The sequence below is a fragment of the Struthio camelus genome, chromosome 2 (assembly GCF_040807025.1).
Source record: "Struthio camelus isolate bStrCam1 chromosome 2, bStrCam1.hap1, whole genome shotgun sequence".
Lineage (NCBI taxonomy): Eukaryota > Metazoa > Chordata > Aves > Struthioniformes > Struthionidae > Struthio > Struthio camelus.
In genome coordinates, this window is record NC_090943.1 from 63458069 (window position 1) to 63471533 (window position 13465).

The 13465-nt window shown below is 38.5% G+C and overlaps 1 protein-coding gene across 6 annotated transcripts in view; it reads left to right on the top strand.

Annotated features, from left to right (window-relative positions):
• ADCY1 (adenylate cyclase 1) overlaps window positions 1-13465 on the top strand; it is a 163250-nt gene that overhangs the window by 34905 nt on the left and 114880 nt on the right. For 5 of the 6 annotated variants that reach the window (XR_011139776.1, XM_068936073.1, XM_068936074.1 and 2 more), the window contains exon 2: window positions 12570-12719. The exons of the other annotated variant lie outside the window; for it this stretch is intronic. Coding sequence is in view for 4 of the 5 variants with exons in the window: in XM_068936073.1 (XP_068792174.1) it covers window positions 12570-12719 (150 nt within the window). In the remaining variant the exon portion in view is untranslated. The remainder of the gene's footprint in view (window positions 1-12569; window positions 12720-13465) is intronic. 6 annotated transcript variants of the gene reach the window in all.

Genomic DNA, 13465 nt, shown 5'->3' on the forward strand with positions numbered 1-13465 from the left:
TCGTATCAGAAATGAATCCCATAAAGCGTATTAATAATGAAAACAGTAAAGCAAAATCTTCCTAACATAACCTAATACATACAATTCTTTACTTATGCTTTTGTTGCAATAATATATGCTTCACATCTGTTTTTATTCTCAGGCATAGATAGGGGAAAATGAAGGAGAAAAGGGGAGCAGTTGTAGTCTACTGTGACATTATAGTTTGCTACTTATGTTTGTGGTCTAGATGTGTTAAGTCCTAAATATCTGCACGGTTATTATGAAGTCTTAATTCGATGCCGCGTATCTTATTGCTAAATCCCCTCTTATTGGGATACAGACTTATAATTTCCGAGATTGTTTCTAACATCGTCCAAAAATGATTGAGGAACTACTATTTAGTTACTTTTCTAGACCATTCAGGAGATATTAGAAAATATTAAAATGATTGGGAAGTTACTGAATGCGTTGGCAATTAATACTTTAATCTTTCTTTATAAGGTAAAGGTTTCCCATAGTAATCCTTATTACTATAAGGATCTGCCAGACTTTTGCATATATTTTAGCTTGCTCATATACAAATAAATGATGAATAATTATATCTGCTTTTATTATGAGCTCTTTTTTTATCTTTTCAAATACGTTTACAGTTAATATATTTCAGCACGTATCCCTATGCTGTAAGTACCATCTTTTCCTGTAAGTGTGCATTCTTTATGATACAAGTCCTTTGAGGCTTGTAAGCTAGTGGATCCTTTCAAAAAAGGTCATCACTATTTGTGCCATATTGAAGAAAAAAGCATGAATCTCTTGTCTTTATTTTTCTTTTTTATTCTGGTAACACATCTTCTGTCTTTAAGAGCATGGAATTCAGTGGGAAGTGGGCTAAGTGACATTCAGTCCGTAGGACCAAACTTGAGCTAGTCCAGAGTAACCTTTCCCAAAATAGACGTAGCGCGAACACCAGGTCCTCAGCACCACCTCTTTCCCTCTACAAGTACACACATGTTGGGGACTTTACTTGCTGATTTACACGTAGTCGAGCACAATCCTGGATTTCCCTTGTGTCTTCAGGATCAGACCAAGAACATATGGAGTCTACAGGAGAGGAAAACAAAAATAAAGCAGGGCTGAGGAGTTCATGCTCTGTTCTATATTTTTTATTTTTCAGTTTCTTTGTGCACAAGAGCGTGCAGTCAGAAAAGCCTTAAGAGGGGATTTGTGTATAGTTAAGAAAGAAGTAATATGACCTAATAGGACATATTAGAGCAATTGCAATATACTTTTTTTTAGCAGTGAACAGCTTGCTTTGAGGCTTAACAAATGAAACAGGGGAGACAATATCTTCTGAGGCAGAATAAGAAGTTACTGATGCATTTTGTCTTCCCCTATATTTCTCAGAGTTCTCAGTAATTCAGTTAAATCCTGCTCTTTTCCAGGGCATGAAATTCTGCTGTTCTCAATCTCTTATAATGCATATATGGAAATATGACCATTTCTCTTAAGAGTATGCTTTCTTGATTTGATGGACAGTATTAGGCTCATCAGAATTGACAAGACGTTCAAAGTAGAAAAGGGACCCACCAGACGGTCTGCAGGAAGGAGAACTTTAATTGTTTAAATGAGATTTGGGAAGAGTTTTTGGATATATGGTAACTATAAGAGCAAAACACAAACAAACGAACAGGAAAACAACTTACCTGTCATTCTCTTTTATTCAAAATAAACTCCATAATACAGCATTGGCAAAAAATAAAACAAGCAAAAAAGCCAAAACACCCCACTGTCTTCAAGACTGTATGATAGATTTTTCTAAACGCAGCATCATATCTGTAATTCTAATCCCCTTATTCTTTAGCTCTTCTTTCCAGCTCTGAGTAGACGTATTTCACTTCTACTTTTAATCATTCTGTTTCTCTCAGTCCTTCTCTCTTTTTTCCCTTTACCCCCATTTATTACTCCTCTTTTCTAAAAAGGAGTAATATATATTACTCCTCTTTTCTCCTTTTTTCTATTTTTCTATTTTCTCCTCTTTTTCTCTACTTTTAAGAGATGCAATTAGCTCTATGTTTTTGAATGCTTGGCATCGACAATATTTTACCTTTTTCCCAAAATATTTTTTGCATGCAAATAACGATACATTAAAACAGAACCAGAAAATCTACGCAGGACAAGAAGATCATATAACTCAATGAGATATTAATCAAGTACTCTCATGGTGTTTCTTTAAAAGCATCCTGTTGCTCACAAAATCAGAACATTGTTTCTTTCTAGGCTCCTGATCCAGCAGTGAGATTTGTATGCATCAATTTGGAGTGCTACCCAAATTTCCAACCATAGAATCATGCCTCCATTTCTAGCACAGTTCAGCTGTTTTTAGTCATACAGCTTAGAGAGTTTCTAACAACCAGCTTGATTTGTAGAATTACTTTAAAATCAGTAGACTTTGGTTTTTAATGTTTTATCTTTATAATTTCTTCAACTTCTCTTGAAATCATTGGCTGATGAATTGTTAAATAGAATCATTAAACAGTAGTATAGAATCATTAAAAAGATCCTTTTGTTTTCCTAATAATTCTCTCAAAAAAGGGACAGAAAATACATATTTTTTAGATTTTCCATCAACTTATTGTTTGATCTGTTGGTTACTGACATGCTATATGGATGGGTTCTCTTTACAAAAATAATTTTCAAAGTTGAATATGAAAATGAGTAGCCTTCTCTATTTTTTCTGCTTAAATTACTGCTTTGCAACTTTGTCAGAATGAAAGCTCTCAAGTGCCAACACTGACAGAAGATGCCATAGCTTAAATGACCCTGCAGAGTGAAAAATCTTATTAGCTGCAGAGACAGCTCTCGCAAGTTGTAAAGCACAATAGGAGAAAAGTAAACGGGCTCAGTGTAATAGAACATAGTTTCCTCGAGGCAAACGCTTTCATCTTTTCAGGACATTCGACCAAAAGTGACATCATTCACCAAACAGCTTCAGATACCTACACAGAGAGGAAAAAAGAGAGAAGAGACACAGGAGGACATTTGTCACGTCTAGGAGGCAATCTTTTTGGCGGAAAAGGAAACTGATTGAGATCAGTCTAGTCCTAATGCAGTCATGTTTTCACTTAGCAATATGCAGGCAGCCAGAGCTGTGTATGCACTTTTTCCTGTCTTTATCTCTGACTGCCCTCATTCACCTTGAAAAGGACCAGGTGTTTTTCCAGTGAGTGAGAACCAAGGCCTTACAGTTTGATCAATCAATTTAATTTGCAGGTGAGTTGTTAGAAGACCTCTGTATATTTCTTGACTTTTATTTAGCAATCTTTTTTAAGTGGCATAAAATAAGTATGAAGTTCTGTGCTTGATTAAAAAAATAATGTGTGCCTGACACTGTCTGGGTCACCAGAAGTGACTTGGATTTGCTATATAGGTTCCTTAACCTTAAATAATGCATTTCAACATGATTTCCTCATGATGAATTCATTAGAGTGTAACATTTGGACAGCTTCTTAAACTTACCCCGTGCTGATTTTTTCATCTGTGATATGCCTGTGATCCTACGTAACTGACATGCATGACTTGGAAATCTGGCTGTAGCCTTGGCCCTATCCGAGATACCCTGTTAGATCTTGAGAAAGTGCCCTGAAGGTAAATTCAGAAAAGGCACTTAGAGACTTTAATGCTGGGGATAGCACTTCCTAGATTTTAGGCACCTGACCTTCCAAGAATAAAATTCAAAACCCGCTTTGGGACTAGGCTATGTACAGAGCAACATAACGCCATTCCAGTACCAAATAGATATTTCAATGTCTATGTGTAGTTTATAATATGACACTGTGACAGTATTTTGTCCTCAGAGGTACAGTTCCTAGGTTTGAAAAGAACTACTTTAACTGTTGGAAAAGAGAAATGGGACTTGGACGCCCGTGCTTTGTAATCAGCTCTGCCATTGGCCTGCAGAATGACTACTCCTCCCCTACGAAGCCTCATTTTCCCAGCACTGCCTATTGGGAACGCTATATAAAGCACTTGGAGTTTTTACGGAAAGTACTTCAAAAGAACTAGAGGCCTTCAGCTAAGGGAACTGAATTAACTTTTAAGAGGTACTTAGCAAAAGACCGAAAGTGCATTCCAGTTACCAGACCATGCAGGAACTCTAGGCTAATTTTATCAATCTTCAGTAAACCAAATCCTATCAGATGCAAATGGTGGAGTGTGTTTGATGGATAACAATATAACCAAGTTATGGCACAGGTTGTCCAGCAACACGAGGAAGGTAGGAGCATGAAACGGTGCTGAGTTTGCTCTGCCAGAGGCACACATTGGGCACAACTGGAGCCACTGAGAGCCTAGGAAGGAGGCTGTCGCGCTGGAACTAGATAGTCTCCTTCCTAGGGTATTACAGAGGCAATCTAACACTGTGGTGCCCCTTGCTGAACTGAAGTCTTGGCCCCCTTTTGTGTCTCTGTAGTCTCAGAAATGCACACAAGGTAAGAAATGCTTTCCTGCAAGGGGCCAGACTGAGGCTGCTACGTGTCATTTCTCAGTCACACATAGGACTCAAATGAAGAAAAATTGCATTTAAGATCTTAGGGTGCAGTCACCTAGCAACTATATTCCCACCAAAGATTTCAAAACTAGCTTGGATTGTATATCCTCAGAAGTCATTATTTTTACGAATTTAATGTACTATAGCTTTTAAAGAAAACGTTTCACACGTATTAAGAGGTCTAGATGGATTTTTTATGGGAACAAGTCTTGGAAAGGAGTCACATGTTGCATATAGCAAATGCAAACAAATGCTGGACAACAACTTTCTCCATTGTGCTCTTATTGCACAAAATGGCATTATGCTAACTAATGGGAAAAGGGGAGAAAGCTGCACTTTCCTATTTGATGCAGAACAGCTTCAGGACTGATCACAGGAACTCTGCCAAGCAAGTAAAAGACTTTTGCATAAATAGACAAAAATATGCTGGTCGTAATTTCTATAGAAATGGTTGAAAATAGCTTTGGCACGATATACTAAGTTTTTTGTGATAGCTGGAAGCTATTCGTAATGCTTGGGAACAACTGCAACGTCCAAAAAAAACCCCCAAACCATAACAACCCACCCCCAAAGCACAGACGAACTGAGGGCTTGTTTGTTCTATTATGACTCACAATATACTACAAAAAAGAGAATAATAGGTAAATCAGGAAAGGAACACAAGTAACATTTTCCTTTCTTCTCTCAGCATGAAGAAATTTGTGAGAAACGCCATGTAAGCCAGTTTGCAAGAACATTTTGACTTTTTTTCTGTGTGGCTCATTGCTGCAGCTTTCCACAGATGGAAGAGATTGAGCCCGTATCATTACGGTTAAGGTATATGTTCTGCAGTGAACGTGTTACACACTCTAGAGCTCAACGCCATGATGTAACTACAAGAGAAGTCTACATCTGAGATAGCACCATATCTCTCTTATCATATCTGGGAGGTATGGAGGTCAGCCTGTTTTTCTGTGTACCTAGACTTGACTGATTTGTCTAGTTGAATGTGAAATTGCTTTGGCTTCTTACATGATATTCTTCAAATAGTCTCTTCTGTCCACCGTAGCCCCTGTACTTCTGTGGGCTTTGGGGAGAGTTTGTTGATTTGTGTAGAGGTAACCTGCAATTAGCCATAGGGAAGGTCTGGTTTGATAAACGGAGATATGGCTACTATTAACTTCATCTGAGCTTAAAGGAAACCAAGAGAAATAATTAAAAATTTTCAAACACTATCAAGTGACAACTAAAAAATGTGTGTTAGTACACACATATTGTGTATAAGAATAGGCTTCAGATGGAGGCAAATCAGGGCATTTTCTTGTGGCTTTTCTGAATTTCTGTAGTGTGACAGCCTAGTGCTGCACTTAGCAACTTTCAAACATTACAGTTGTAGTTGGACCAACCATCCCTATTGGAGTGCTGCTATATGTTTAGCTTCTTTCCTGAAAATATAGCTTTTATGAATTCATTCATTATTTGGAAAGGTTGGAAGTAGCAGAGAAATTATGTCTGAAGGTGTTTCAGCCTGTATGTTGCTTGCATTTTTTTCCACCTAGTCCTTTATTTCTTATTTGTAAAATTCTATATTTCAGTGCTCTGTTGTGTATTAAGCATAGGTCCTTTGTTGTACATTTTTCCTTTTCCCCAATGTGATAGCTAAAAATTAATAGTCAGCTGCCATTCATTTTCTGTTTAAAATGAATTCCAAAAATGCAGACAGGAACAAAAGGTGTTATTGTGAATAAGTACACCTTTCGCTCTTCCTAAAAAAAATAGTTTCCAGAAGTCTTTGTACACCAATTAAAATTTGTATTTGTTGTTACTGCGGTATGGGAAAAGTGATGGAATTATAAATTCCTTTCAGAAATTCATTAAGAAAGGCACAGCAGCTCAGAATCTGAAAAGTAGGCATTTAAAATTAATGTCATAAATCCATATTTCACACATTTGAGTGAGAGTCTCCATGAGCAGGCAGCTAGCAGTCTAGGATGTCAGCAAGAAAAAACAAATATTTGGTAGCTTAAGTAGTCAGAAATATCTTTTTTGAGAAGCTTTTGGACTGCAGAACTACACAAGGTTTAGGAGCCTAAATTTATGATTCAGTCAGTCCTAGTTCTGATATTACATCATAATTCTCTGCTGCTTCATCTTAGCGGTAGTTGCTTCTGACACCAGATAATCGGCCAACAGCGTAACTTCAACGAGAAATGCGTGCTGACTGTTCTTCCAGTGCCTGTTTTAAAGTTGAAAGTACTTCTGAGAAAGGTACAAGAAAACCAAAAAATAAAACAAAAAACCCTGTTACTTTTTAACACTGTGGAGCTTGAAGGCTTTTGATGACGCTATTTTTGTAGTATTTTTTCAGAATGATTTACAGTGTGCGTTTTCAAAAGTAGTCATATGTTGTAACTTGTGCCTTAGTCAAACAGGTAAACAGAGGGAGAAGTACATGGTACCTTTCTGCTGTTACACATTTTGCATATACACTTTAAAAAATCCGGCCATGACTAATCAACATAGCATCCTGGATCTCTGAAAGGCCTCTCTTCGCTTCTCAGGAGACCCTGCTGATACTATCTTTTCCTTGACAGTGACATTAGCTTTCATTCAACACTAACTCCATTTGTCCTTCCTTAAGCACTTCCTTACCGCACCGTGCACAAATTGCATAGTCTTGATGTAGAGCAGTTTCTTTCTCATTGCTGGAGGATAGTTTGTGAGAAACGCCATGCAAGCCAGTTTGCCAGAAGTTTGCCTTCCTTTTTTAATTCCTTTGCAAGAAATTTGCAGTTTGCTTCCCCCTCCTCCACCTTTTTTTTTTTTTTCCCTGCATGCCCGTCTATGCATGATAAAACAGGCTTATGACCACAGAAATGAGAAAACTGATGGTCAGGAAGGCTGAGGCTTGCCCAGGCTCACCTGTGGGATCACTGAAATAACTAGTCACTGACTCCTCTTAGCCTGTGCTGTAGATTAAGGAGTGAAGTGAAGGAAGAAAGAAACCAAGGAGAATAGTACAGCAGAGCATTTCTTTAATAAGTTGCATATACCAATTGGGAGAAAAATTAATAAAAATAAGAGAGTATTGCGTATTGAAAATAGGAGGAAATTTGTGTAATCTGGAGATAATTTGTATGGCTGACTTTTTCTGGTGCTGGGAATTGCTTTCTGGGAAGCAGTCAGGAGCGAAAGGAACGTCTCTCTACTCCTGAGTTATGCTACTTCAGTACAAGGAGGGAGCAGATGTAGTAATTAAGTGTTCTCAGAAGGTTGCAAAGTGAGTTGATTAAGTGAATAACTAGAGTTAACAAAGCCATGTCAAGTTCAAGACGCAATTGTGCATCTGAAAATATTAGAATTGATCTCTTTTTGAAGTTCTCTTTTATGCAGTCTTGAGCTGTAAATAAAGCACTGGTCTAATGGTAGCATATCCCATAACAGGAAAAAGAGAAATGATTTTTGCTTAAGCTTACAGTAGACCTTGTTCATGATAGCACTCATTTTCATACACAGTGCAGTCTTGCCTTGCTCTTCAGCAGTTTTAATGGTGGAAGCACTGACTCATTTTGGTACGAAGTTCATGACTCTTTCCTTAGCCTCACAAGAGAAGGTCTTATTTTACAGTAATGCATTTCATTGCTATATCTCAAAGTATTTTGATGGAATGAGTAAACGCTACTTTGTCTGCATAATGGGAACAACAGTAACACAGAAATTACTGGTAGTAAAATTCAGTAATGTGACAAAATTGGAAATAGAATTCGGGCCCTCTGTACCTCTCACTTTATCAGCTATCTCAAGGTTAAGGCATACAAAAACTGTCTTAATCGTGCTTTTTCAGCAAATTTCAGCCTTCAACTGGAATTGCTGGCCATGTTTCCTACCTATTCTCCTTTATTTGTGGGATGGCCTAACAGTTCATGCTGCGGGCCAATTGCCCTGTTAGCACTAGAGGACCGTAGGGCAGGCTTAGGAGCAGTGATATTCACTTTGCTTCCCCGGGCACAAATAAGGTTAGGAGCACCACAGACCACAGCATCACTGTCATGCTTGAGAATTAAATTCTTCAGAGAAATTGGACAAACCAGGAAGGCAGCTGTCATGAGTACAGTGGTTGAATTGTAAAGTATGTCGGCTTATGGGGGAGTCTTAGTGGAGTCAATAGCTGTAGGGCATCTGAGTGCTTTTCTGGTTCTTTTTCCATTGAGTGGTAGCAAACAAAGATGGGGAAATGTCACAAACCTAACCTGAAACCTGTGAAAGTCAATGGCAAGAAAAAATAAGGGACAGAAACGTAGCCAATACCTGCTGGAGCTGTCAGTCTGTTTTCAGTGACTAGATAGAAGACAAGAACTAGCTCTCTGTGTTCAAAGCCTACCTTTCTTAACATCCTCCAGGGTCTGCGTGACAAGGAACTGTGCCACAGAGTCCATCCAGAGATGGAGATGGCATTCTGCTAAGAACTAGGGAAGCTTAAAGTTCAAGATGTTGATATCTGAGTGCAGCAGACTTCACACGCAGGACAAGAATCAGTGACAACAATCAAAAGCCAAAAATAGCTTTCATGACCCTGATGCACGTGTGTTATTTCAGCTGATGGGTAATCTCAGGTAGCACAGGTAGCACAGTTTGAAAGAAGTTGCAGAATAAGAAATACCTTTGTGTTGCATTAAGTAAATAGAAATTATTCCTTCTTCAGTAATTCTTTAGGTAGAAGATGATGGTGAAACGTAAAGAAGAGCACTCTTCTTGATACTAAGTAGTAGTGTAGTGAATAATGTAGGAGGGATTTCAAATGAAACTCCTTGATTTCAAATGAAACTCCTCAGCAGTTTTGGATGCCTCAATGCCTCTTAAAATATCCTTAGTTTTAAATGCGTGTCTCAATCTTGCCTGGAGTTATGTCAGATAGTATGTGTGGGTTATATATGTATGTGTGTATATATAGAGTGAGATACACTATTTACATACTAAAGTGAAAGGGACCAGAAAATAGCATGCATTTGAGAAACCTACAGAGAGAGAATATATTTATGGGGAAAAATAGTAATTAAGCAGAAGGTGGGTTGTGGAGGGGAGGAATTCTTACCTCAGGAGACAATCTGCCCTACTTTCTTTTCTCACATTTTGAAATCTATGAATCTTTTACTTGCTTTATCACTTTCCCCGATTCCCTGCAGGCCAGAGCTGACAGCTAAGCCTCCGTTTTATCTTAAACTGTTCAAAGTTTGTTGGAAAATGACTTATCGTGCTGTGTTTGAAAGTGGTTACGTGACTGCAAGATCCCACCTACTGGTTACTCAGGGTCCAGGTGATCACTGTTGTTTGAGTGAAATCATAATGATAGTCCCAGAACAGCTGGCAGATTGTTAAAATATATGATCTTTTACTGCTTCCAGTTAAAGACCAGGAAATGAGTTGACTCTTTTTTATTCCCTCTGATAGTAGTAACCTGTTTCTTGGGCCACTCTGATATCAGTATGTAAAGATTAGTTCTTCACTCTATATTATTAATAGCTGCTTTGTATATGGAGAGGGTCAAGCAATTGCATTGTCCATAGATGTCTTGATTGTTTATTCTGTGGTCTCTGTTCACTGCCTTTGCATATGGCTTCTACAAGTCCTTTCTGGTTTTATTCCATTGCACTTCTAAGAATTAGCTTTGTAATATACTGTTGTTGCTGCACTTCAGCATGATGAAATGCAGGCATAAGATGAGCGTGGCAGCATTCCTGTCTCTGGAAATAAGTTTCTATTGGAATTTCTGTAGTAATTTCGTTTTAGTGGGTTTTAACTTTTGCTGAAACTTGATATACTTCAAATAGCTCTCTGTGATGTAACAAGATAAAGCAGGATAGGAATTGCAGGCTGTTTATGTTCAGTCTGTATCGTGAAATAATATGCTGATGTACTGCTTTTCATCTTCAAAGATTTTTTGTAAATAGTAATTCCTCTGTATTACCATCTCTAAAAAGTTATTATGTAAGTAACCAGTGTATGAGATTCTTAGGTTGAAATTCGTCTGACTGATGGCAATTGAACTCATGTTGCTCAGGAGGAAAACATAATCGCTAGCTTGTTGTTCCTTCTGTGGATCTAAGCCTTATTTCTCTGTTGTTGTTAGTTCCAGTGGGATAACTGCCTCTCTGTGTGGACTTCTGAGGAGAAGGAAAACATTAATACTAGGCACAATTCAGTTCTTGCCACAGGATATTTTTTGTTTTGCGCTGGTGAGAATGTTTTCTGGAAAGTTGTTTTTGGTATCCTATTAACTCATAACAACCAAGTAGGTTCACCTGCTTTTACCAAGAGAGTAAAAATTAGGGGACTTGTGAATCCATGGAGGTCTAGAGAACCTGCCCAGAATGCGTCTTTCAATACTCCCCATTATACTGAGACCACTGGGAGATGGCGATGTGTACTGCCATTAGTTACACACATGAAAAACTTCCTTCGTATTTTTATGGAATGAAACTCTTCTAAAAGGTTGTCCAGAATCAGTAGGAAGTTCCTGGATGTCATTGTTTTGGGTCTTTACTTACTGGATTGGCTGAATTCTAGCCTTCAACCCTCGCCCCATTAAAGTCAGAAGGAAACAGTGGCTGTGAGCTGAATAAAGTTGGGACTTTATCCATAACCCGATAGTGTTTTTTTCTTCATTATCTACAGTAATGTTAGTAGGATTTTTTTTTAATTTGATTTCATTGTTGGCACAGCTGGGCTTGCTATGCAATGCAAACAGTGGCAAGGGACTACCCTTCAGTTTACTTTAGCAGAGCATGTGACAGTAGAGAGGTACTAGCTCAGCTGTAGTATATGATGTTTACCTGAAATTGAGAAGTAAGTATCAGTTATATGGATTTTATGACAGGAATTTTACATAAATTGTATTTTTGTTACAATGTCTTTCTTTACTCTTATTATGCCCTGTCTTGACCACTTCATGTTCCTCCTGAACTCTAAAATTTTGGAACTTATGAAACTCATACCATCTCCTCCCCTCTCCCTCCTCATGATGCTGTGGTAGTAACTATGGTAAATATGGAACATCAGACTGAAAGGATATTAGGTAAACAGGCTTCACTGCCTCCTTTCTAAACAATCACTACATTACAGAATTTACCATCTAAAGACGTCTATATGTTACACATTTTCGTTCTCACCGTTACTCTATAACTGCATCACTTAAGTTAACAGAGAAGTGGTGAGAAACTTGGTCAGGATTGTCTCAGACTGAGTGCAAACCAGTGTTATTGAGCTTAGTTAATTAACTTATACTCACGTATTTAAAAACATCATAAACCAAAAGGGCAATTGGGTCATTTATGTGTTCTTCATGATGGCGATGCTCATACAAGTAATTCCAAAGTAATTCACTGCTCCTATTTGTAACATTCCTGCAGGGCTTGGCTTGTGCCACAGGCCGTCGTTTCGAAGCTCTCAGTGTCTTCCCAGAGGCACAAGGCAGTATCGAGTCAATGATGTTTTGACTCATTTGATGGGGAAGCTTTCAAAAATTCAGTATGGTCACTATCAGTAGGGATATGGGAAGAGAAGCAGGTTTTCCAAGTGCCACCTGTGTAATATAAAAGCTTAGAGTACCCAGGCTTACATTTTGATACAGCCACAGATTTTGTCAGTTTGCTTCTCAACTGTAAAAAAGGGACAATAATTTCCCTGCCTTACAAGGGCATAGGAAAATAATTTCTGTCTTCTGGGTGTCTCATAATTACATGAATGCTGAAGATAGTGCTCCTAGTAGACGGACAGGTCCAACAATAGGCTGGTGAAAGACCGGATGGTGAATGAAAAAAATAAGTTATCATAAGAGAAATTAACTTCAGCAGATGAGAAATTCTGTAATACTCAGTACTGTCTGTCTGGAGTTGTGGTAGCTGGTGTCATTACTGTTTCTGTGTAGTTGTGCTGTGGGAACAGTTCTCAGTTACGTGGCTAACAAGGCAGAAGTTTTAGACTGTGAATTTTCTATTTTGCTGAGTAGAAATGTAAAATAAAAATCTGCATTTTAAAATATTCATTTCTTTTTCTTTCTTCCTTACAGCTTGTGGCCAATGCAATCCTTTTTGTCAGTGTAAATTTGTATGGGGTCTTTGTGAGGATTTTGACAGAAAGGGCTCAGAGGAAGGCGTTCCTCCAGGCCAGGAACTGCATAGAGGACAGGCTGAGGCTGGAGGATGAAAATGAAAAACAGGTCAGTTTCAAAGTATTCTTTCTTTTCTCTGTTTCCTTTGAGATCGCTACAGTTGCATGAACTGAAGGTCAGGACGTTGCTTCTGAGTGCTTGATAGGAAGTGTGCCTTTCCCCTGCAAAAGAGGAGCGTTCCCTCCTCCCCTGCCTGCTTCAGCTCTTCCTCCCCAATGTACGCGCATGCTTGTCGCTTGATCTGCAGCGCGCACAGCGCATGTAGGGCCCGCCCCACTGTTGCTGTAAGTCCCAGCACCGCAGTGGAAGTATTTGAGGGCTGCGGAAAAGCTACCATTGCAATCTAAGATCCTGGTTTTTTTCTGCATGTGTGTTATAGGGTTGGTGGTGGATACACTATAAAAATGTCTCCTGCTTGTTGGTGCTATATCCCGTTTGCATTCAGGATAGCTTTGAAAAAACCTGTGTTTTGGGAATAGTGGACTGAACTGATATACCTGAATAAAAATGAGAATCTATTCCTATTCTCAAAAGCAATATTACTAATATAATGTTTTATTTCACTCAGTTTTATCAATCAGCCTTCCGAGCAGACTCAGGAACAATGAGAAAAGCCACTACGTAGCAGAGCTTGCTCTTGCTCATATGCTGCTTATATCTTAAACCCACTAGTATCTGTTGATTCTGGGAGCTTTGGATCAGACCTTTCTTTCTCTCTGGGTGATAATAGAGGGCTGTTCTCTCAGCTGGAATAAATAGCTCTGACTTCAGTGGAATTATGGTAATTTCTGCCA